This window comes from Leiobunum rupestre, chromosome 2, assembly GCF_980474605.1.
Source record: "Leiobunum rupestre chromosome 2, qqLeiRupe1.1.hap1, whole genome shotgun sequence".
Classification (NCBI taxonomy): Eukaryota; Metazoa; Arthropoda; class Arachnida; order Opiliones; family Sclerosomatidae; genus Leiobunum; species Leiobunum rupestre.
In genome coordinates this window covers 15,376,295-15,400,574 of record NC_143385.1, presented here as the reverse complement: position 1 = coordinate 15,400,574, position 24,280 = coordinate 15,376,295, and the positions used below count along the sequence as shown (strand labels likewise).

General features: G+C 35.6%; 1 protein-coding gene across 4 annotated transcripts in view; it reads left to right on the top strand.

Moving 5' to 3' along the window:
* The window catches only part of Nmdar1 (glutamate ionotropic receptor NMDA type subunit 1), a 190,667-nt gene that overhangs the window by 112,481 nt on the left and 53,906 nt on the right, over window positions 1-24,280 (top strand). For all 4 annotated transcript variants that reach the window (XM_090165421.1, XM_090165420.1, XM_090165423.1 and 1 more), the window contains exons 4-6: window positions 4,916-5,092; window positions 7,730-7,830; window positions 12,127-12,239. In XM_090165421.1, the coding sequence (XP_090021547.1) occupies window positions 4,916-5,092; window positions 7,730-7,830; window positions 12,127-12,239 (391 nt within the window). The remainder of the gene's footprint in view (window positions 1-4,915; window positions 5,093-7,729; window positions 7,831-12,126; window positions 12,240-24,280) is intronic.

Genomic DNA, 24,280 nt, shown 5'->3' with positions numbered 1-24,280 from the left:
AAACTATTCTTTTCCAAATTTTACCCTAACTACACCACACCGAAAACTATCGTTTTTACTAGGGATGCAACGGTTCCATTTTTTGGACTATCTCGGTTCCGGTTCTTAAATTTTCGACTTATCGGGTCCGGTTCTTAAATTTTCGATTTATCGGTTCCGGTTCTTAAATTTTCGATTTATCGGTTCCGGTTCTTAAATTTTCGATTTATTGGTTCCAGTTCTTAAATTTTTGACTTATCGGGTCCGGTTCTTAAATTTTCGATTTATCGGTTCCGGTTCTTAAATTTTCGATTTATCGGTTCCGGTTCTTAAATTTTCGATTTATCGGTTCCGGTTCTTAAATTTTCGATTTATCGGTTCCGGTTCTTAAATTTTTGACTTCTCATGTCCGGTTCTTAAATTTTCGATTTATAGGTTCCGGTTCTTAAATTTTCGATTTATCGGTTCCGGTTCTTAAATTTTCGATTTATCGGTTCCGGTTTCGGTTCCGGTTCTCGAAATGTAGAGCCGATCGGTTCCGGTTCTTAAATTATCGATTTATCGGGTCCAGTTCTTAAATTTTCGATTTATTGGTTCCAGTTCTTAAATTTTTGAATTATCGGTTCCGGTTCTTAAATTTTCGATTTATCGGTTCCGGTTCTTAAATTCTAGACTTATCGGTTCCGGTTCTTAAATTTTCGATTTATTGGTTCCGGTTCTTAAATTTTTGACTTATCGGGTCCGGTTCTTAAATTTTCGATTTATCGGTTCCGGTTCTTAAATTTTCGATTTATCGGTTCCGGTTCTTAAATTTTCGATTTATCGGTTCCGGTTCTTAAATTTTCGATTTATCGGTTCCGGTTCTTAAATTTTCAATTTATCGGTTCCGGTTCTTAAATTCTAGACTTATCGGTTCCGGTTCTTAAATTTTCGATTTATCGGTTCCGGTTCTTAAATTTTTGACTTCTCGGGTCCGGTTCTTAAATTTTCGATTTATAGGTTCCGGTTCTTAAATTTTCGATTTATCGGTTCCGGTTCTTAAATTTTCGATTTATCGGTTCCGGTTCTTAAATTTTCGATTTATCGGTTCCGGTTTCGGTTCCGGTTCTCGAAATGTAGAGCCGATCGGTTCCGGTTCCTAAACGGTTCCAGTGTGTTTTAATATTAATTGATGTTAAATACACAAAGGGGCGTAGGAACGGTTGTGGAGGGGAACAATGTACCCCTAAAACATGAAAAGGTTGGAAATGGGCGTCAAAATGGTTCAAAAGACGTCCCAAATTCCACCTCGAAGTTGTACCCCCTTAATCCGACTTCCACTTGTGCCGGGCTTTACCGGCTGAAGAAAACAAAACTAAAACTACCGTGAATTGCGCCGGTTTCTAAAACAAACATTTTGTGGACGAGTCTATTTTCACTTTCCCTAAGAAATACACTAATACACATATAATAAGGGAGAAGACCCTTTTACAGGGGTACCGCCATTGTGTGTACATTTTTAATAATCTACTTGTTACTAGATGGCGCCATCAGTTTACAATCCGAAATAACAAAAATGATAATATCCGTGAAAGTCTAATTTAAATTGTGGTTATTTAAAAGCTGAAATTTTGTATAACTATATTTTCTAAAATATTTTATGTAAACTTTCAGCTTGAAATAGCACTTAAATTATACAATAAATAATTTTTTTTTTATTTTTTAAAATTTTGCGCCAAAATATACACGCTGGTGTCATCTAGTGTAGAAATACGAAATTAAAATTTTATACTCGATGGCGGTTTGTAAAGGTTTGTTTCCCTGTATGTAATATGCGAATTGGTGTATTGAGAATTCGTAGGGGGTGTTTTAGTTTTCTGTTTGTTTGATGCGAAACAAGAGATAGTAAAACTCGGGAAATAAATCAACAATTAGTCAGTTACGTACAAACGCACCTAGAGCTATCTGAGTTAAAAAATCCGTTTTTCTTGCTTTTTAACTGCGGATGAAGATGGGCTTGTATGAAAAACAAATAATGGTATGTTTATTTAAAGTAAAATTTGTAAATGTTCAACGTGCGCTAGATGGTGGTAAAAAATTTAAGAACCGTTTAAGAACCATTTATCATAATAAAAATCTCGGTTCCGGTTATAATTTTTTTTTCAAAAATCGGTTCCGGTTCCGGATATGGTTATCAAATTTTGATGTTATCGGTTCCAGTTCCTAGAATTTACCCGGTTCCGGTTATCCGTTGCATCCCCACTTTTTACTCCCACTCGATATAGTAGTGGCAATCGGTTGTAACTATGGAAGAAGATCGTCAGATTAGTTTGAATTGTCGTCTGTTGCTTCAAATTGGGTGGTTCTAATGCAACTAAGGCTGCGTTCAGTAACTCAAAAAAAGCTCAGCGCTGAGCTCAACGGTCAGCGGTTTTTTTCTGAACGGTTTTTTGACTTCCGGTTTTGACGTCACGTTGCCCGTCCGTTGAGCAACGAAGTCATCGGCTGTAATAGGGGCTGCGTTAAACACCTCTCAACGAAGTAACTGAAAAATTAGTTTCGTTGAGACCGTTGCTAACGTGGCGTATGGTCTCGTTGAACTCATCCCAGGTAAAACTTTTTCAAATTAATCTTCAGAGCATTTAGGTTACACTATGATGTCATCTGGTCCAATATCTGAAGTCTATTTGCCCTTGGAGTAATTAACACAGGGACGTTTCGCTTAAACTGACTTTCCTCAGCAAGCGTGCGACACGGTTATTCTTATTCCTCTATTGGCGGAATTTCACGGAAATAGGCGTAAAGCTTGGTTTCCACCAGCGCGCGTCAAAAAGCGACACTCAGCTTTGAAACGTGCATATGTTCTTACGCGCGACAAAAAATTAACATTATGACGCGCTCTTACGCGCGTTGGTGGAAACCAAGCTTTACAGCCGCTGCGCGAGTGCGAAGGTATCACAAGCAGCGGCCATGCTTCAAATTTCGAATCTTGAACGTAAGCTACGCCACCTCATAGCTATTAAAGATATAACTATTTCTTTTCAAGCAGACCGCTTAAAATTGTCCGGCGAATGCCAACAGGACGCTCGGTGGGATAATTTCGCGTTGGCCTAGAGTGAGTAACGAATTTTTCGCCAGTAGAGGGATGACCCTAAGTGTGGTTTACGTTTTAGGGAAGCCGAAACGTCCCTGTGTTAATAATAATAATAATAATCAGCTAGGCTAATACCCAAGGCACCACCTTAGGCCTAAGTTATCAAGCAACTTTTAAAGCCATTAATTCACGTGCCCGGGTTACAATGCGTAGGAGGGTGGTGGCAAGCCCTTCATGCCACGCTCCCTATCGTTAATTAGACCAAGATTTGACCCTACACTAAATACCCCGAACATGCAAATAATTTGTCTTATTTGCAATTTAAGGCTAAAAATAGCCAGGGGAACAAAACTAGGGTAGTTTTAACCAAGAATATATTTAGTTTGACAGAGAATATGTAGCCGCAACTGTAGCCTCTGTTTTCATGATACCCGAAATATATGCTCCGCCTACAAGGCACGAGAGAGAGAGATAGAGAAATAGAGCCAACGATCGTTGCGGTGTGGCGAAAGTCGTGCATTTTATTGCGTACAGTTTTCATTGGTTAGACGCTTTAGCGCCTGCTGCCGTCGGAAGGGGAAAATTCGGAAATTGTCTTCCCCCTTTCCGTAAAACGTTCAGCGTAAAGGCTCGTCCAATGAATTTTGTACACAACACTTCGTTAGAGAGTGTAAAGGCTAGCTGCGTTCTCCTTGTGTTTGTTACTCCTAGCTCAGGCTAGCTGGCATAAAGGATGAAATTCAGAAGGGCGTGGTTAATCTTACGGGAGTCCAGTGGCGTCGACAGGGTGTTTTAGCTCTCTGAAAAAAATCTGAAGCCCATCCTTAGATTACCAAAACGCCCCTCCATTAGGCTTAACAGATAATCGTTGCAAAAATTATTATAGGAGATTTCTGGAAGTTAAAATAAAATAATTTCTTTCAATTTTCATTTTAACGACCTTTGTGTTTTCGAATAATGAGTTTGTCTAGCAAATTTCGATGTGACACGAATTGGTTTCGAGTTATGTGCGTTTTCTTGTAAATTTCATTTTAACGACCTTTGTGTTTTTGGAAAACAGTTCCTCGACTTCCTATTGGTCAAATTCGATCGAATCAAAGCTAATTAGACCTACAATGTGAAGTGGAACACTTTTCTAATTGGAACCAACTTTCTAACACTTACGGTTCTCGCGTTAGTTTTTGGATGACCATGACGAAATAGTTCAAGGTCATTGAAATTTCAGTACTCTAATACGAGTATCTTTAGAGTTATCAGCTCCCGAACCTCGCTTTCGACACGTTATCAACTTAACGAACTTCTTGTTTTTCATCTAGCATTTCTCGCCCTCTATTGGTCAAATTCGATCAGGTCAAAGCTATTTGTAATACGAAAGTCACGTGGAGCACTTTTGTTAAAATTATGAAAAATATGCTACGGTCTGTTAAAATTATAAAAAATATGGTATGTCCTATCAAAATAATGAAAAATATGCTACGGTCTGTTAAAATTATAAAAAATATGCTACGGTCTATTAAAATTATGGAAAATATGCTACGGTCTGTTAAAATTATGAAAAATATGGTATGTCCTATCAAAATTATGAAAAATATGGTACGGTCTGTTAAAATTATGAAAAATATGGTACGGTCTGTTAAAATTATGAAAAATATGGTACGGTCTGTTAAAATTATTGCAAAAAGGCGTACCATATGGCACACTGATGAAATTATGGTAAGTTCCAAATTTCTAGCTAGAATTATTGAATTTTACCATAATCATGGTACGTCTGGTAACGCTGCCTGAATACATTCGTATTTTAGGAGTGTAATTATATCGGTAGCAGAGGAACGTTTTCTGAAATATCTTTTTGTTATTTTCCAGAATTTACACGCTTCATTTATGCGCACAGTGCCGCCTTACTCTCACCAGGCCGACGTTTGGATCGAGATGCTCAAATTCCTGGAATACAAATGCGTCGTCTTTATCCACAGCTCAGATAACGACGGTCGCTCCACCCTCGGCAGGTTCCAAAACCTCGCTGACAATAACAACATTAAAGTAAACATTAACATCGTTTAAACACGACCAAAAACACTGGAAAAATACCTACTGGACCCGAATCATAAAAAAAAAAAAATTTCAACGGCATCGTCGGGCAGCGCCCCTACCGAGAGAATTACGAAACATTTCCACCCGAATTTTTAACGTTAAACGTATTTTTATAACGAGCGATTTTATTGGTGAAAATGGCGTAGATAATAAAAATAAGAATAGTTATTTTTATAAAGTAACGGGGCCGTCTTGTTATAATGTGGCTCTTACGTCACAGTCTCTTACTTTTACAAGTCTACGAGCGCGCGGTTTTATCTATCGCGCGTGCGAAGAATATACTAATAAAGCTGTGTCTTGTGACGTAAGAGAAACATTTTATTTTTTTTAACTTTTTATTAATTTTCTTTTATAGAAAAAGTATTTGAAATACAATATTGGTTATAAAATTTCTACATTATTTGATGTTCTGCCATTTTCTAATAAAATATATTAATATCTCATTCGAAATAAACATATTAGCAAAAGTAGCATAAGACCCAAAAGTACCTTCGCGCCTATTAACATTTCTAGTGAGACTTATTCACACTATAGACTACATAACCTACTAGTTGGAATAGTACTAGCGACATTATATTTAGTCTATAGTCTGGCGCGAGTTTCTCTCTGCAATTTACTCGCCCGTAGACATACGTTCTAAAACCCCTCACTCGGCGGCGCTGGAGTAACTCGATTTTGATGACGTATTTTCCGACCCCCCCCCCCCCTTCGTTTCCCTGTTTTACTTTGCGACAAACTGTCATTAACTACTATACCGTTCTGACACACTTTTGGGTCTTAGGCTACTTTTGCTAATATGTTTATTTCGAATGAGATATTAATATATTTTATTAGAAAATGGCAGAACATCAAATTAAGCATAAAGTCGCTCGCTCATATTGCGTACGTGCTTCATATTTGGGTTGAAATCTTTAAAATATCGAACACTCAGATCGGATCCAGTTAGTTATTTGTCCAAGCATAAGTAACATAATATCAATTGGTATGTCAAAAATGTCCTATAGCATTCTATATTTTTAGCAAATTCCCCAAAACGTCCTATAAAATCCTATTTGATATTTTGCCCATTTCAAATCCCGCCACTCACAAGGAGACGACCCGAGGTGATAATCACAGATTTGGTTTGAACTCGAGTATAATGTAACCCTCCATGTACCTTAAAAAACCTGCAAGGGAAAAGTTGCGACGGGCTTTCGTTTGGCCATAGCAACCGAAAACGTTTTTGACAACATAATTTTTGAATTGAAAATAACATGGGAATCTGAAGGATTTTAAGGGTCCCCCCTGTGAAACCTTTTACAAAATGAAAAAAAAATTAAAATTTGAAAAACTTTAAAAATACATTTAAATTGATTTTAAAAATTAAATTTTATCAAGTTGAAATGCAATTTGTTCAATTGGCGGACCCTTAAAATCCTTCAGATTCCCATGTTATTTTCAATGGAAATAAATTCCAGATCATGTTGCTAAAAATGTTTTCGGTTGCCATGGCAAAACGAAAGACTTTTTCCTTGTAGGTTTTTCAAGTTACATGGAGTTGTTCATTATACCTGACTTTGAACAAAATCGGTGATTATCACCTCGGGTCGTCTCCTTGTCAGTTAAATTGCTAGAATTATCTATGAAGGATAAATTCCTTTACAAATTCATTCTAGTCTTCTAGTATAGTTTTGTGATAAAATGGTTAACTAGTTTCTATTTTTAAGTGAAAATCAAAGATTGGTTTCACTAAATATAGATTTGGTTTTTAAATGCATAAAATTAGTAAATGAAATAACATATATAGTCCTATAAAATCCTATTTTTTGAAAAAATAGTCCTATAAAGTCCTATATATTTTTAAATATAATCCTAGTTTTCCTTTAAAATCCTATTATTTTGAAAAAATAGTCCTATAAAGTCCTATATTTTTAAATATAATCCTGGTTTTCTTATAAAGTCCTATATTTTTTAAATATAATTCTAGTTTTCCTATAAAATCTTATTATTTTGTAAAAATAGTCCTATAAAGTCCTATATATTTTTAAATATCCTAGTTTTCCTTTAAAATCCTATTATTTTGTAAAAATAGTCCTATAAAGTCCTATATTTTTAAATATAATCCTAGTTTTCCTTTAAAATTCTATTTTTTGAAAAAATAGTCCTATAAAGTCCTATATATTTTTAAATATAATCCTAGTTTTCCTTTAAAATCCTATTTTTTGAAAAAATAGTCCTATAAAGTCCTATATATTTTTAAATATAATCCTAGTTTTCCTTTAAAATCCTATTATTTTGTAAAAATAGTCCTATAAAGTCCTATATTTTTAAATATAATCCTAGTTTTCCTATAAAGTCCTATATTTGTTAAATATAATTCTAGTTTTCCTATAAAATCTTATTATTTTGTAAAAATAGCCCTATAAAGTCCTATATATTTTTTAATATAATCCTAGTTTTCCTATAAAATCCTATTATTTTGAAAAATTAAAGATTTGAGTCGGGGCCCTTTAAGTGTCATACTTATTTTTATTATGTTACTTAAGCTTAAACCTTTTCCTCTGTAGTTAGTTATAATCAATTAATTTAATGTATTCTGCCGCGTAGGTTGAGCCGATAATAGAGTACGAGCCAGGTATCACCGATATCACCTCTGATTTAAAGAAAGCCAACGAATCACACTGCAGAATTTTTATACTTTACGCCAAGTAAGTCTGATTCTTTCTTTGGTTATCCGCTTTCAGTGGCGTAGTCAGGATTTTTCTTCGAATAGGATACACGCGACTGAAATGTACATACCACCATAGGTTTCGGGAGCACGTTATCCACCTGGCTACGCAACTGTCCCCTTTCAAATTCAATCTGCTTCTTGAGATAGTTGACCTTATTTTTGACACCATTGACGTCTTCGGGAATGTACGATCGACTGGAAAAAATTAATCGGAAAGAGATTTCAATTAAACTTTGATTACAACAATCAATAAGTCGTGGTGAAGCTCTAGGTAAAATTGTTTCGCTGTGAGGTATTTCAGTGATCTGAGATGATTGATATATTTGCGAAAATATTTTATAACAAATCAGTAGATTAGTTCATTATGAAAAGGGATAATAAAGCTAAATAGCATAGGGGTAATACGTAACAATCGTGCACTTTGTGCCAAGTCTTTGAAATTTGGTATAGTTTTAGGTATGGTCTTAAGGTTCTACGAAACCATCGCGAGCAACTTGTGCGTGACCTCTGGTGGCCTGTTTGCAAAAATCCAATATGGCCGCCATCCGTATTGGTATTTTTAATAGATGAGCTTCTATTAGACACAAAACCTTGAGTAATACTAATTTTATAGGTTCTAGAATGCGAGGAATCCATTCCTCAGGTCTAATTTGTGTTTCAAAATCAATTCAAGGTCATTGCGTATTTTGATATGACAGATTAGACAATACAATTCAAGGTAAAGAAACAATTTTTTTATTAATTCCATGAAGTTTATTAATTACAAAATATAAAGAAACATGAATGGTTGACACAAATACGATAGAATCTGACGTAAATTACAGCTTTGCAACATGATATGATACTTGTTACTTCATGTGTTATGTGAGTTGTTTGTGACACTTTCACGAGACCAAATAACCAAAATTAAGTAGCAATGAACATCCATGGCTTGTATGTGGAAGATCAGTCCAGTAGGGTACCCATTCTTTGGTTCTGTCATTCCATTCCCAACCCCATTTACTGTAATCAGGGATATCGTACGTTTTGAACAGCGACATCTTCCAAATGAATGCGGTAGTGAGCAGCGCTGGCTTTGTATGCTGAATTAAAGCTTGTTGTAACGGTGGTATAGATTCAAGATACTTCACGCCTTGGGTAAACATCAACTTCCTTGCATCATTGACAGAATCTGCAACACAGCTTTTGCTGTACATAAGAACTGTAAAGCGTTAAAGATGAGATATGTGCTGTGATTCCAACGTGAAACTATTCGGTGTATTTGTGATGTCAAGAAACGTGTGAGTAAACTTAGGATAAGCAGCCCATACATTCCATGCCGTATATTTACCTATTCCAAACATCGATGATGTAAGATCACACACGGTAAATGCATGTAAAAAGAGAAGGGCTTCGGAGCGTTCCGGTCCAAGCTGTTGACAGATGTGATGGATTAGAATCTCTTTATTCTTTAAAGGTCTTTCCCGATCCAAAATCTATCCATAACTCTGACATATGCAACCGTTTGAAGTGATAGATGGACAGAACAATGATGTCTGTGTTCATTGTGATGAGGTACGCTTTGGCATGTCCTTGCTCAGCTGCGTGGTGCAAGTGCAACATCATTCGGGTGTCTGCTTCTTCTTGCTGGCTTGGAGACATGGTTGATATGTCACTAATTCTGCTGCTTAGCATCTGATTATCCTTTGTGGTGAACAGTTGATACGAAGCACCAGTGGTGTGTTTAGCCAATTTAAATAAGTCTTTTTTATTGTTGGAGTTCGATAAGAATTTATCCCATGCTGAACCCTTTGGTATAGGCGTTTTTGCAGACACTCTAGTTCGACGCCCTAAAGTGTCACCTCGTTTGTCCCGGGTCTGTGATTTGGGACTGCCATCGTGATATGTGTCCCAGACTGCATCTACTTTCGTGGTCATTTTGCTTTCTATAAATGGCAGTAGGTGCATATTTGTATATTCCTCAAAAACTGGATCACGCTGTGGTTTTATAATATGAATAACTGCCGGCAAATCCAGTACAAGCACTGATGCCTCCTTAGATGATTGACAGCGTCCTGGGTCAGGCATACCAGGAAGGCACCCAACAAGAGCGGATTTCGTTCCTGACAGTAGTTTTCCCGCATTAGATAATGCAGGTGGGTCACGCTGCTTCTCATGTCTGAATAAGTCATCTATGTCAGCCTGTGGTCGTGCTTGCAAACTTACAAATAGCTTCGTGATGAGCGCTGCATTTGCCTTCGCTGTTCCCAACTTACTAGGCCCCTTGTTACGATTCGCAGGCGGCCGGATGCTGATGTTTGACCTTGGAATTGTGAATGAGAGGGGTTTTGTAGCACTTTCAATTATTTCCCTCACAAAGTCCTTATACATGGTTTCGCCTATCTCCTTGGGTTCATTTAGGCACCAAGCAACAACAGTATCCAATGTGACGAGTTCCATACCTGTCTCTTTAAATGGATTTACAATTGTTCCATTTTGTACTACATAAAGAAGGGCTTTCAGGTGTTTAACAAATTTTGTCTGTTCGGCAGCAGAAGCTTCTTGATGTTCCTGATGATTATTTACGGATGAATGATTCAAATTACGTTCAAAATCATCTATTACCCTCTGCACCTCAGGTTTTGAAATTTCGATGACCTCCTTCTCTAATTTCTAACCATACAGGCCCTTGGGTCCACTATCCGCCTTTAGGAATTGGATACTATGCTCGTGGCTCTGATCACCACTCTGATCTACGTTGAATGACAAACTGCCCTTTAATAAATGCTTCATGGACTCTTGGATGGGTAAGTTGTAAACATGACATGCCATTCAGAAAAACTGGCAGCCACCGTGAATAGTTTGTGCGACCAAAAACGAAAAACCATGGGCAAATTTCTTCGCAAGAACTCTTAGTAAGTAACCAATTACCCACTCGCTGACTTCTAACGAAACGCCAAATCAACAGAAGAAAGTCTCTAACAGTTACCCAGTAATGCACGGTTGGTGATTTGGCAGTAAGTGACTTTTCCCAGACCCTCATGTATTAATGCGGCTCAGAAACTTCTTGATGTGTAGCCATGCAAGATTAAGTTGGTAAGCATGCCTAGTACGCTTCACATGTTTTCCACCAAGAAGAGACGCTGCGATTCCAGCAGTTAATACTTTTTCTATGGAAAACATCCGGTCCTATCGTGATCCAGCCATCTCGATATGTACCCATAAAGCTTAACAACTTGGATTCACCAACCTCATCAGGATAAACCCACCGACACTTTTCTGCAGGCCGTACAGAGGGCAGTCTCCCACAAGCACTGAAATTTCGCCTGGAAAAATTAATTATATTGCCTTCATAGCAATATGCATGGAATGTTGCTGCATGCTGGCCATCGTTGCTAACTTCTCGTATAATATAGAAAACACTCCAACAGTTGAACTTTAGAATTTTGACCATGAGAGAAGAAACCGAAATATGTCACTGGAGTCTCTTGCAACTGTCCATCATTACTTAATTATTATTTATTATATTATTCTTAATATACTATACTGGTATTATGGTATTATATTACTCAATCATATATTATGATCATATATTTCTCAAGGTTTATCAAGGAGTCGGACACTTGCCATTATTTTGTACGGGATTTCGGGATTTCGTAGAGATTTTGGCGATTTTATCAATACTTTTTGAAGTGATTTTGGGATTTCAATGTTAATTTACCATAGAGAGAGTTAAAAGATTTTGTGATTTTAGACAAAGTTTACGGGATTTTGGTAAATGTCCGACCCCTCGAGGTTTTGTCTAATAGAAGCCCATTTATTAAAAATATCAATACGGATTGCCGGCCATATTGGATTTATAGCAAACAGGCCACCAGAGGTCACGCACAAGTTGCTTGCGATGGTTTCGTAAAACCTTAAGACCATACCTAAGACTTTACCAAATTTCAAAGACTTGGCACAAAGTGCACGATTGTTATGAATTTTCAATAATTCCAACCCAGCTAAAAGCCTAAACAAATTTGAATAAATTTAAAAACTTACAAATAGCTCGAACCAGTAAGTCTTCGAGCAAACATAAAGACGCGAAACTCGGACCAAATAGATCTTCGAGTTAAAACTAAATTAAATTATATATTCCACCACCAACTTCTCTAACGATTTAGTCAGAATTTAGGTTCGGAAACGAATTGCCGTCACTGAGTGTCCAAAGCATGCACCCATCTATTTACCAAGAAATCCATAATTCGTGGTTGAAGATGATGTTTTAATACGAATTGTGATTTTGTGACAGCACGGAAGACGCGGAGGGTATATTTCGTGAAGTGGAGCAGTTGAACATGGCCGATCCGGGATACGTCTGGATTGTCTCCGAGCAGTGCTTGGAAGCCGCCAACAGACCCGACGGTAAGACAATTCTCCATTTTGCTCCAAATTCATCTGATAAATATTTTTTGTGTGCATACACCGTAAGCCATTACACATTTTAAATCTTATACTTAAACATTTGGCGCGTAAAAAGGACTCAGACGTTTGTTACGAATATTTTTTTACGATCGTGTTAGAAGGTGGTTGAAGTACACTCTGTTTAAAGTCTTCGACAGGTGAAATTTTTGCCCTCTTTTTAATTCTGCTAGAAAACTATAATAGATAGCTCGATGAAACCAATTGAAACTTTTATTTATTTTCCAATATCTTACGTTATTTATCGGTTTCGTTCGCTACAAATTAATAGTTTGGCGGGAACCGTCAAAACTCATTTTTGACACCTTTTTTAATATTGGTTCTACGGCACTGACTCGCGCGTTTTTGAATTCACAATGGTCGGTTCATATTTCGAAAGTGGAAAAATTATCCCTCTACAACCAACGGTTGAAAAGTTATCGCGTTTCCAAACTTCCGTCGAAATTAGGAAACACCTAAAATGCATCAAGCGATTATAAATAACGCAACTTCGACAGCGATCCAACAACATTGAAAATATATTTAATTAAAGGCCGGTTAAAAAAAACCAAATTCCTAGGACAACTTGGCAAGTGGTTTAAAGAATTTCCTTTTTTTTATACGATAAGGCTTTTACAAGGCTATTTGCGTTATAATTTGTTTATAATAATTGTTACCATAATTTTAAACCAGCCTTTAATTAAAAATATGTTGTTGGATCGCTGTCGAAGTTGCGTTATTAATAATCGCTTGATGCATTTTAGGTGTTTCCTAATTTCGACGAATGTTTTGAAACGCGATAACTTCTCAACCGTTGGTTGTAGAGGGATGATTTTTCCACTTTCTATATATGAACTGACCATTGTGCGTTCAAAAACGTGTGAGTCAGTGCCGTAGAACCAATATTTAAAAAGTTGTCAAAAATGAGTTTTGACGGTTCCCGCCAAACTATTAATTTTTGGCGGACGAAACCGATAAATAACGAAAGATATTGGAAAATAAATAAAAGTTTCAATTGGTTTCATCGATCTATCTATTATAGTTTTCTAGCAGAATTAAAAAGAGGGCAAAAATTTCACCTGTCGAAGACTTTTCAAACAGAGTGTACATCAACACCAATACGTTGTCCTTTATAAGTCAAAACCAATACGCTGGCCTTTGTAAGTAAAAACCAATACGTTTGTCTTTATAAGTAAAAACCAATTCGCTGGCCTTTGTAAGTAAAAACCAATACGTTTGTCTTAATAATTAAAAACAGGAATGCTTATCCTGCCGTATCGCGAATGGTAAGACCACTCTGACCGCTTTGGCCCTGCCTACGAGAGAAAAAATCCCCTCTGCGCGCGCTCCCCTCTCGCGTAGTTGTTCGTTAAGTTAACACAGTGACGTCAAAAAAAATGTCAGCCACATCGAGACGAAAATCTGCCGCGATAAGCATTCCAAGTAGAGGTATGTATTCCTGGTAAAAACCGATACGTTGGCCTTTATAAGTCAAAACCAATACGTTTTCCTTTATAAGACAAAACCAATACGTTGACCTTTATAAGTCAAAACCAATACGTTGTCCTTTATAAGTTAAAACCAATACGCTGGCCTTTATAAGTCAAAACCAATACGCTGGCCTTTATAAGTCAAAACCAATATGTTGGCCTTTATAAGTCATAACCAATACGCTGGCCTTTATAAGTCAAAATCAATACGCTGGCCTTTATAAGTCAAAACCAATACGCTGGCCTTTATAAGTTAAAACCAATACGCTGGCCTTTATAAGTCAAAACCAATACGCTGGCCTTTATAAGTCAAAACCAATATGTTGGCCTTTATAAGTCATAACCAATACGCTGGCCTTTATAAGTCAAAATCAATACGCTGGCCTTTATAAGTCAAAATCAATACGCTGGCCTTTATAAGTCAAAACCAATACGCTGACCTTTATAAGTCAAAACCAATATGTTGGCCTTTATAAGTTAAAACCAATATGTTGGCCTTTATAAGTTAAAACGAATATGTTGGCCTTTATAAGTCAAAACCAATATGTTGGCCTTTATAAGTCAAAACCAATATGTTGGCCTTTATAAGTCAAAACCAATATGTTGGCCTTAATAAGTCAAAACCAATATGTTGGCCTTTATAAGTCAAAACCAATACGCTATCTCTGTTGCCGTTCCCTGACCAAGAATGTATTTATTTCTAATTAGAATAACTATTTTGAGACAATTTTAGATATTCTCTATATCCACCTCGACTCGATCTGCCAGTATTTTCCGATATTTCATTGATTCCCTAACACTTAGTCTTTCGACATGACTGAAGTATACACGGTAATGTATTTCCTTCCCCCTTTTGGTGACGGGGGAAACCTAGAACATTGTATCGACACGCACTCAACGGTATCAAAATCAGATTAACCCTTTTTTAAAACCATCTGCAATGGTTAGCTGGCTCACAGAAATCTAAATAAACATAAAACTAGGGCGTCTCAAAACCCCAAGAAACAAGACTGAAGAATGAGCGAAGAAAATAGAGAAAACTTATGCTTACCTAGTACTGTTATTATAACTACAGCTCTCGCCCATAAAGTGAACGAGTCGTTGATGGAAAAAAAGTGGGGAAAAGAAGTTAAGGTCAGTCAGGGCATTCGAGTTTTCCCCTCTTACAAAAACATATTCGTGGAACCGATGACAAAATATAGGCCTAACCCTAAACGGGGGAACTCTATTTCATACTGGTGTTTCAAAAATTGGCGTCAACCAGACGACGGTCATGTGGTTTGGTTAATTCAAGGATCCTATATGTTAGAACGATAGGTAGCCCTCCGGCCAACCCGTGTTTTCAAAACGCCGGCAGCGCCGTCGATATTAAGAGAGCCTCTAAACGTGGGACGTCTTGTTTCTATTCCCTCAAGGACAAATTTTGGCGGTTCTTCCTCCATGTTTTGTCCTTGACGGAATCTAAAGACGGATTCTCTATCGCGCATGACCCACCGACGGCGCTGCCATTTTTCGTCCCTCGCCTCCTTGTAACATATAGGATCCTTGGTTAATTATTGCTGTACGCAGAGACGATAGAAAGAGGTAAATTCCAATGCTCGCCTTCTCTTTCTGTTGTTAGAGGCTAAAAAGGGGGAAGGAAGCCTTTCTTTGCTCCCCTCCCTTTACCCGCACCCCTAACGCTGCGCGATGAACAGCCGAACGACAGCACGACAGCATCCTTTCCATTGAAGTCGCTGTAGCTCCCCTCCATTTACGCGCCCCCTGAAACTCTACAGCGATGCGACGGACGGACAGCCCGACGGCATCTTTTTTCCATTGAAGTCGCTGCAGTGTGAGCTTCGCTCAAAAATGAAAACGAATATTTCAACCGAATTTAAAATCAGTTTCTTATCCGAGGTGTCACAGTTGGAAAGACACCACCATCTAGATTCGCAAATATGGATCGAATAACGTAGATAAAACCTCCTAAATTACTTAATTACGTAACAAATATTTTGCCACCAACCCAAATAATACCATAAAGCCCGTCGCACACTCACAAAACATTTTTTCAAGTTGAAGATGTCGTCGGAAATTAATTTTGAATCTGAATCCTTTTTTCTCGTCATCGCAAAGTGAAGAGTTGGCTTACTCTTTTTTCTATCGCACACTACGCGTTCACTACTAACGGAAACAGGAACCGCGTAGAATGCGCACGCATTCGTTTGTTTTTATTGGCCGGACTTGAATAGGCACTTAAATAAATCCCCCTCTGACTGTCTTGCCCCCTGTTGCAAAATGCTACCAGATCTATTCATAAAAAAAGTCTCAGCTTTGGCAGTATAAAGAGAGAGTTGGTAGCCACTTGGAAAAAAATTGTACACCAGATTTCTGATTTCCTAATATTTCCGATATTTCTTAATATTTACGATATTTCTCAAATATTTCCAGTATTTCTCAAATATTTACGATATTTCCAGTATTTCTCAAATATTTACGATATTTCCAGTATTTCTCAAATATTTACGATATTTCCAGTATTTCTCAAATATTTACGATATTTCCAGTATTTCTCAAATATTTACGATATTTCCAGTATTTCTCAAATATTTACGATATTTCCAGTATTTCTCAAATATTTACGATATTTCCAGTATTTCTCAAATATTTACGATATTTCCAGTATTTCTCAAATATTTACGATATTTCCAGTATTTCTCAAATATTTACGATATTTCCAGTATTTCTCAAATATTTACGATATTTCCAGTATTTCTCAAATATTTACGATATTTCCAGTATTTCTCAAATATTTACGATATTTCCAGTATTTCTCAAATATTTACGATATTTCCAGTATTTCTCAAATATTTCCAGTATTTCTCAAATATTTCCGATATTTCTAATATTTCTCGTGGAATTCTAATATTTCCTATATTTCTTGTGGATTTCTAGATTTAATTTAAAAATAATTATTGGGATTTCTCGCTATTTGTACACCATATTTCTTAAGTGGCTACACCCTCGATAAAGAGAAACCAAAGACAAACCGGTTATATGTCCACTCGCCGCAGCACAAACTCTATAATCGGCTATGAATGATCTGTTATTTAAAGGACTATTGCGTTTCATATTACTCAAACGGTTCTGTTAAATAATTCATATTTATAAACGGATTATAGGACTATTTGAATAAACCAAATATATTTTTCTAAAGTTCAATATTATAATACGTAAAAATAGCTAAATTAATTTGGTTTAAAATAATTTATATTTATTTACCCTACAAACATGTTGTCATTCTGCGCTGGTTTTCTAGATATAATGAAGTAAATAAATTTCCATGTGCTTCGTCACGTGGTGCAATAGTTGGTTTTTGAAAAACTATAAATTTCCTGCTGTAATTTAATTAGATAGTTAGAGATGGAATGTCGAGCAACGTCAAAATGTTCAACGAATTTGAAGTCTTTGTGCGACGGGCTTAAGCCTTAAAATTGTTAATTTACATTTAAAATGAAGTCTATTTTTATTATTTTATCAGCTAGGCTAATAACCAAGGCACCACCTTAGGCCTAAGTCATCAAGCGACTTTTAAAGCCATTAATTCAGGTGGCCGGGTTACAATGCGTAGGAGGGTGGTGGCAAGCCCTTCAAACCACGCGAGCCAACAGCTCCCTACACTAACTATTAACCTCAACATGTTTTTATGGTTACGTCTAGAAACCTTATCATACTATTATAAATGATAAAAACAAGTATGAATTTGCTCCGTTTTAGAATTATTCGTAATATATTTCATTGGATAAGTTTTCCCGGAAATTGAACTATGAGATTGAACTTTCTCACAATTGAAAACTCTCAACAACCACAAGTTATTTACCTCTGGTGTAAGTAAATGGACAAGAAAACCCACGATAAAGGTATACACCTTCAAGTAATGCTTCCAAATGTTCAGGTTATTCCGGTCATAATTTTCAGATATATGAAGGTAATCAGTTAGTCAGGTAAGGATTACAGGGTTTATTATTATCTTAGTACTATTAGGGGGCTTAATTATTTTATTTTTATACATAGCTTCTCTTTCACCAAACGAACCTATCTCGACTACTCAAAACAAAAATCTATTGGTAGGGACACTTCTACTAACCCCCTCTATTTCACTACTCCATAATTATCTCCCTTTAAATACAATCACAATAATTAAAATCAACTCCCTAATATTACAGCTTGCATGAATAACAATTATCATAATATATCTTCTTATCACTCTAATTACAATCGTAAAAATCACAACACAAACAAGTGGCCCACTTCGCTCAATTTTCTAGAGAACCATTAACCACAAACAGAATATTAAAGAGAAGTACCTTAAAATTAAAGGGCTGCTTTGATAAAGCAGACATAATCTAGATTCTTCACTAATTTGAAAGACAGCACCTATACGTAAAACACATCCCATTCTAAAAATTTTAAATTCAGCATTAATCGATTTACCAGCCCCTTCTAACATTTCTTATTGATGAAATTTTGGATCACTCCTTATCCTTTGTTTAACTATTCAAGTAATCACAGGCATTTTCCTTGCCATACACTACACCCCCGATACTAATATAGCTTTCAACTCCATCTCCCATATCATACGAGATGTTAACTATGGCTGACTTTTCCGTTTTTCTCACGCTAACGGCGCAAGTATATTTTTTGTATGTATTTATATCCATATTGCACGAGGGATTTACTATGCATCCTACAAAAACTTAACTACATGAGTAACAGGAGTTATAATTCTTCTTCTACTAATAGCAACAGCATTCCTTGGTTATGTCCTACCATGAGGACAAATATCTTTTTGAGGAGCAACAGTTATCACAAACCTATTCTCAGCAATTCCTTATATTGGTCCCAATCTAGTAATCTGAATTTGAGGAGGATTTTCAATTGATAACGCCACATTAACACGATTTTTTACCTTACATTTTTTACTACCTTTTATCCTAACTGCACTAATTTTTATCCATATTGTTTTTCTCCATCAAAAAGGGTCCAATAACCCATTAGGGTTAAATAGAAATTTAGATAAAATTCCTTTCCACCCTTATTTTTCAATTAAAGATATTTTAGGTTATACAATCACACTATCAATTTTTATTATAATTATCCTTATTGACCCAAATTTCTTCAATGACCCTGAAAACTTTAACCAAGCTAATCCTCTTGTAACACCACCGCATATCCAACCTGAATGATATTTCTTATTTGCATATGCTATTTTACGTTCAATCCCAAATAAGTTAGGAGGTGTCCTTGCTTTAATCTCTTCAATCTTAATTTTATTAACACTACCCCTAAGCAAAAGAAACTTTCAGGGGCTTCAATTCTACCCATTTAACCAATTTATATTCTGGAGCTTTATTACCTTAATTATGCTATTAACATGAATTGGTGCCTCCCCTATCGAGGAACCTTACCTCAACTTAGGACAAGTTTTTACAATTAGATACTTCACCTACTTCTTATTAAGACCACTAGCTATAATGATTCAAGATAAGAGACTAAACTAGTCATTTAGCTAAATTAAGCAATTTGCTTTGAAAGCAAAATATAGGCAGTATAAAGAGAGAGTTGGTAGCCACTTGGAAAAAAATTGTACACCAGATTTCTGATTTCCTAATATTTCCGATATTTCTTAATATTTACGATATTTCTCAAATATTTCCAGTATTTCTAAAATATTTCCGATATTTCCAGTATTTCTCAAATATTTCCGATATTTCCAGTATTTCTCAAATATTTCCGATATTTCCAGTATTTCTCAAATATTTCCGATATTTCCAGTATTTCTCAAATAATTACGATATTTCCAGTATTTCTCAAATATTTCCAGTATTTCTCAAATATTTACGATATTTCCAGTATTTCTCAAATATTTCCGATATTTCCAGTATTTCTCAAATATTTCCGATATTTCCAGTATTTCTCAAATAATTACGATATTTCCAGTATTTCTCAAATATTTCCAGTATTTCTCAAATATTTACGATATTTCCAGTATTTCTCAAATATTTACGATATTTCCAGTATTTCTCAAATATTTACGATATTTCCAGTATTTCTCAAATATTTACGATATTTCCAGTATTTCTCAAATATTTACGATATTTCCAGTATTTCTCAAATATTTACGATATTTCCAGTGTTTCTCAAATATTTACGATATTTACAGTATTTCTCAAATATTTACGATATTTCCAGTATTTCTCAAATATTTACGATATTTCCAGTATTTCTCAAATATTTACGATATTTCCAGTATTTCTCAAATATTTACGATATTTCCAGTATTTCTCAAATATTTACGATATTTCTCAAATATTTCCAGTATTTCTCAAATATTTCCAGTATTTCTCAAATATTTCCGATATTTCTAATATTTCTCGTGGAATTCTAGATTTAATTTAAGAAATAATTATTGGGATTTCTCGCTATTTGTACACCATATTTCTTAAGTGGCTACACCCTCGATAAAGAGAAACCAAAGACAAACCGGTTATATGTCCACTCGCCGCAGCACAAACTCTATAATCGGCTATGAATGATCTGTTATTTAAAGGACTATTGCGTTTCATATTACTCAAACGGTTCTGTTAAATAATTCATATTTATAAACGGATTATAGGACTATTTGAATAAACCAAATATATTTTTCTAAAGTTAAATATTATAATACGTAAAAATAGCTAAATTAATTTGGTTTAAAATAATTTATATTTATTTACCCTACAAACATGTTGTCATTCTGCGCTGGTTTTCTAGATATAATGAAGTAAATAAATTTCCATGTGCTTCGTCACGTGGTGCAATAGTTGGTTTTTGAAAAACTATAAATTTCCTGCTGTAATTTAATTAGATAGTTAGAGATGGAATGTCGAGCAACGTCAAAATGTTCAACGAATTTGAAGTCTTTGTGCGACGGGCTTAAGCCTTAAAATTGTTAATTTACATTTAAAATGAAGTCTATTTTTATTATTTTATCAGCTAGGCTAATAACCAAGGCACCACCTTAGGCCTAAGTCATCAAGCGACTTTTAAAGCCATTAATTCAGGTGGCCGGGTTACAATGCGTAGGAGGGTGGTGGCAAGCCCTTCAAACCACGCGAGCCAACAGCTCCCTACACTAACTATTAACCTCAACATGTTTTTATGGTTACGTCTAGAAACCTTATCATACTATTATAAATGATAAAAACAAGTATGAATTTGCTCCGTTTTAGAATTATTCGTAATATATTTCATTGGATAAGTTTTCCCGGAAATTGAACTATGAGATTGAACTTTCTCACAATTGAAAACTCTCAACAACCACAAGTTATTTACCTCTGGTGTAAGTAAATGGACAAGAAAACCCACGATAAAGGTATACACCTTCAAGTAATGCTTCCAAATGTTCAGGTTATTCCGGTCATAATTTTCAGATATATGAAGGTAATCAGTTAGTCAGGTAAGGATTACAGGGTTTATAGAGACCCGGAAAACCTGGAAGTATCAGGTAATTTGATTGTCGATAGTAAAGTTAGGGAAATACCAGAGAAATATCAGTTTTTTTGTAAAAATCAGGAAATTTTAGAAAGGTTCAGAAAGTTTGCCTTAATGTATACAAATTTACATTAATAAGTTTTTATTATTAAAGATTAATAATATTGAACCAATTTAACTTAAAGGGAATATAACCTCAGGTATTTGGTGTGGAACACCAACGCTTGCAGCTCTGGCCGCTCTTTCCTTTGGCTTTAAAAATGTTTGGCGCCACTGTACAGGGACATTTGAAAAATTGGAGGGGTCTTCCGTAAAGATTGCTTTGCCGGTTATATTCCTTTTAAAGGGAATATAACCTGTAAAGCAATCTTTATGGAAGACCCCTTCAATTTTTAAAATTTCTCTGTACAGTGGCGCCAAATATTTTTAAGCCAAAGGCAAGATCGGCCACAGCTGCAAACGTTGGTGTTCCTCACCAAATACCTAAGGCTATATTCAATTTAAATGACAATCGTGAAATAAGTTACTCTGTAAATCTTAGTTTTATTTTATTTGCACCTGAGAAACTGGGAAATATTCGTGGGAAAACCTGGATTTACCAGGGCAATCAGGTGGCCAATAGCTGTAGGAACCTTGGATTATCTATTATATTCAATCTGACCTTAAATTTTACCTAGTTCGTTAAACCCAAGTAACTGATCTCAACTGACCAAATTCAGTTAGTTGAGCTGTTATCCTACTTATACGTTTAGAAAATTTATAATCTTGCGCAATGTAAACCCAAATAAATAGTCATTAAAATTTCGAATGGGATAATTAAAACAGAAACTCTGAGGCTTCTGAAATCTGTTCTCAATCTATCTGCCGGATGACAATGAATTCAGATTAGTTTCGGGTTTTAAACTATCTGGTTTGCATTTTAGTCAACTGATCTGATAATATTTGAACATAAATGCGGATAATCGGATTGATCACAATTACTTTCTCGGTTCAGATAACGCATCTGGTATCTGAGAATCGATTGGAAGCAATACCTAAAAGTTTCATCCGCCTATTTGAAACATTTAGTAAGGCTTGTACGAACCCCCTTGGTCCCTTAAGCGCCTTACGCTATTTGTAGACGACCCCCTGGTTCCAGTAACAAATATGAGATCTTGCTAACTCGAGTATTATCGCGTAATTTTATACCGACGCTAGAGATTTGTTTATCCTTCACTTGGCCTTTGCGCCAAATCGTTTTAATTCGATGGAAATGTCCTCAATCTGGGGGTTTAGGCTCCCAAAGACGCGCGTGGCACTTGATTATATTGATTCCTTAAATTCCGCCGTGATTGCTTTCCTAAATCGATTAGAACGAGAGGAACAATTTCCAACTGGGAAATCTCCCCGAAACGTCCAAATGACCAAGGCTTAAGAGTCGACGATATTTTTAAAGACTTGTTTCGGTGTTATATTCTACCACGTTATCGACAATTAGGCTTAGCAGAGGGCAACGACGTATTAAGCGTCCCGTGAATGACGCTTAGTATTAATACCATAAGTACCAATAAATATGACAGTTCCTATTATTTAATGCCAATTTTTTATACGTACTATTATTTCTTTTAGTCGAACGTGATAAACCTCAATAGGTGTCACTGGCGTCGAAATCAAAAAGGCGGTACTTATAGGTACCCCTCGCGTCGATTGGATCGTTTATAAATTGGTCAATAACATAAATTACAGTAATTATAAACAATATTTTTACACGTGATATATAATTTAAATTAAAGTCGACTAAATATAGTATAAGTTGTCTAACTAAAATACTCTACAATGACTCTCTGACGACGCTATCATTTGGTAATTTTAAATTTTAGCTTCCTTTGCCATTTATAGATGGCACCACGCTCTCCAGTAAAGTCGCGATTTTCGAAGAATCGGATAGATTCATGGCCATCTCTAATAACAGGGGCCTTTTAATAATAGGGGGGAGGGAAGAACAACACAGGCCCGTGACGTCAGACCTAGGGAACCAATGAGATTCCTTTTAGGGTGAAGGAGCTTACTGTTAGAGTATGAGATGGATTGGGAGCCACGCTAAAAATCGTCTCAATATAGTTATCAAATATAAATAAATTCATTCTTCAGCATACGAAACAGACGACACGATCTTTAGAAATTTGAATAAATAATATACCAAGTAAAATATTACGCGTATTTTTAAAACATTTAAAATTCATGTTATTCAAACTTATATTCTGACAAGAGACATTGAAAATGTACAGCGTTATAAAAATGAGAATTATTTAAGCAAAACGTAAGAAAATACTGATTTCTCACATTGCGCATATTTTGAATGCTGTCGAAAGATTTGCTTATACTTTCATTTGAAATGAAATATCTCTGAAGACATTCCTTTAAAAGGCTGAACCGGAAATGCGGAATATTTCGCCCAGTGGTTTCATTTTAACTTCGATTTTATATTACGAGTGCCATCTACTTAACTTTCTCAAAAGTTCTCGCCTTAAATCATTTTGACGATATGGCGGTTGAAGTTTGTTGTTCGAAATGTGCAGTCCATAGATCTGTGGAAATGTAGCAGCAACCCTTTCAAGGTTCCAATATAATAAATTGAAATATACAGACACGGAAATTGAATTAGAGTCTGTTTTGGTACGATATTCTTTAACGCTAAATTTAACTTTGCATTTGCCGTATTTTACATTCTTACCAAAATAGCAATAGTAAAATATATATAGTGAGAAATTCAGTGAAATATATATATATATATATATATATATATATATATATATATATATATTAGGGACACTATAATTTGCATATTTCGATTCTCTGTCGCGAAATTTGTTTATTCTTCTATTTGGATATGCAATATATCTAAAGACACGCTTATGATAAAAAAATTAGACTATGGAATATTTTTCAAGTGGTTTGTTTAAAGGCCTAGGTTTTCTTCTGCCTGTCCCCCTTTAAATTAGGCCAACATGTTCAGGGGGA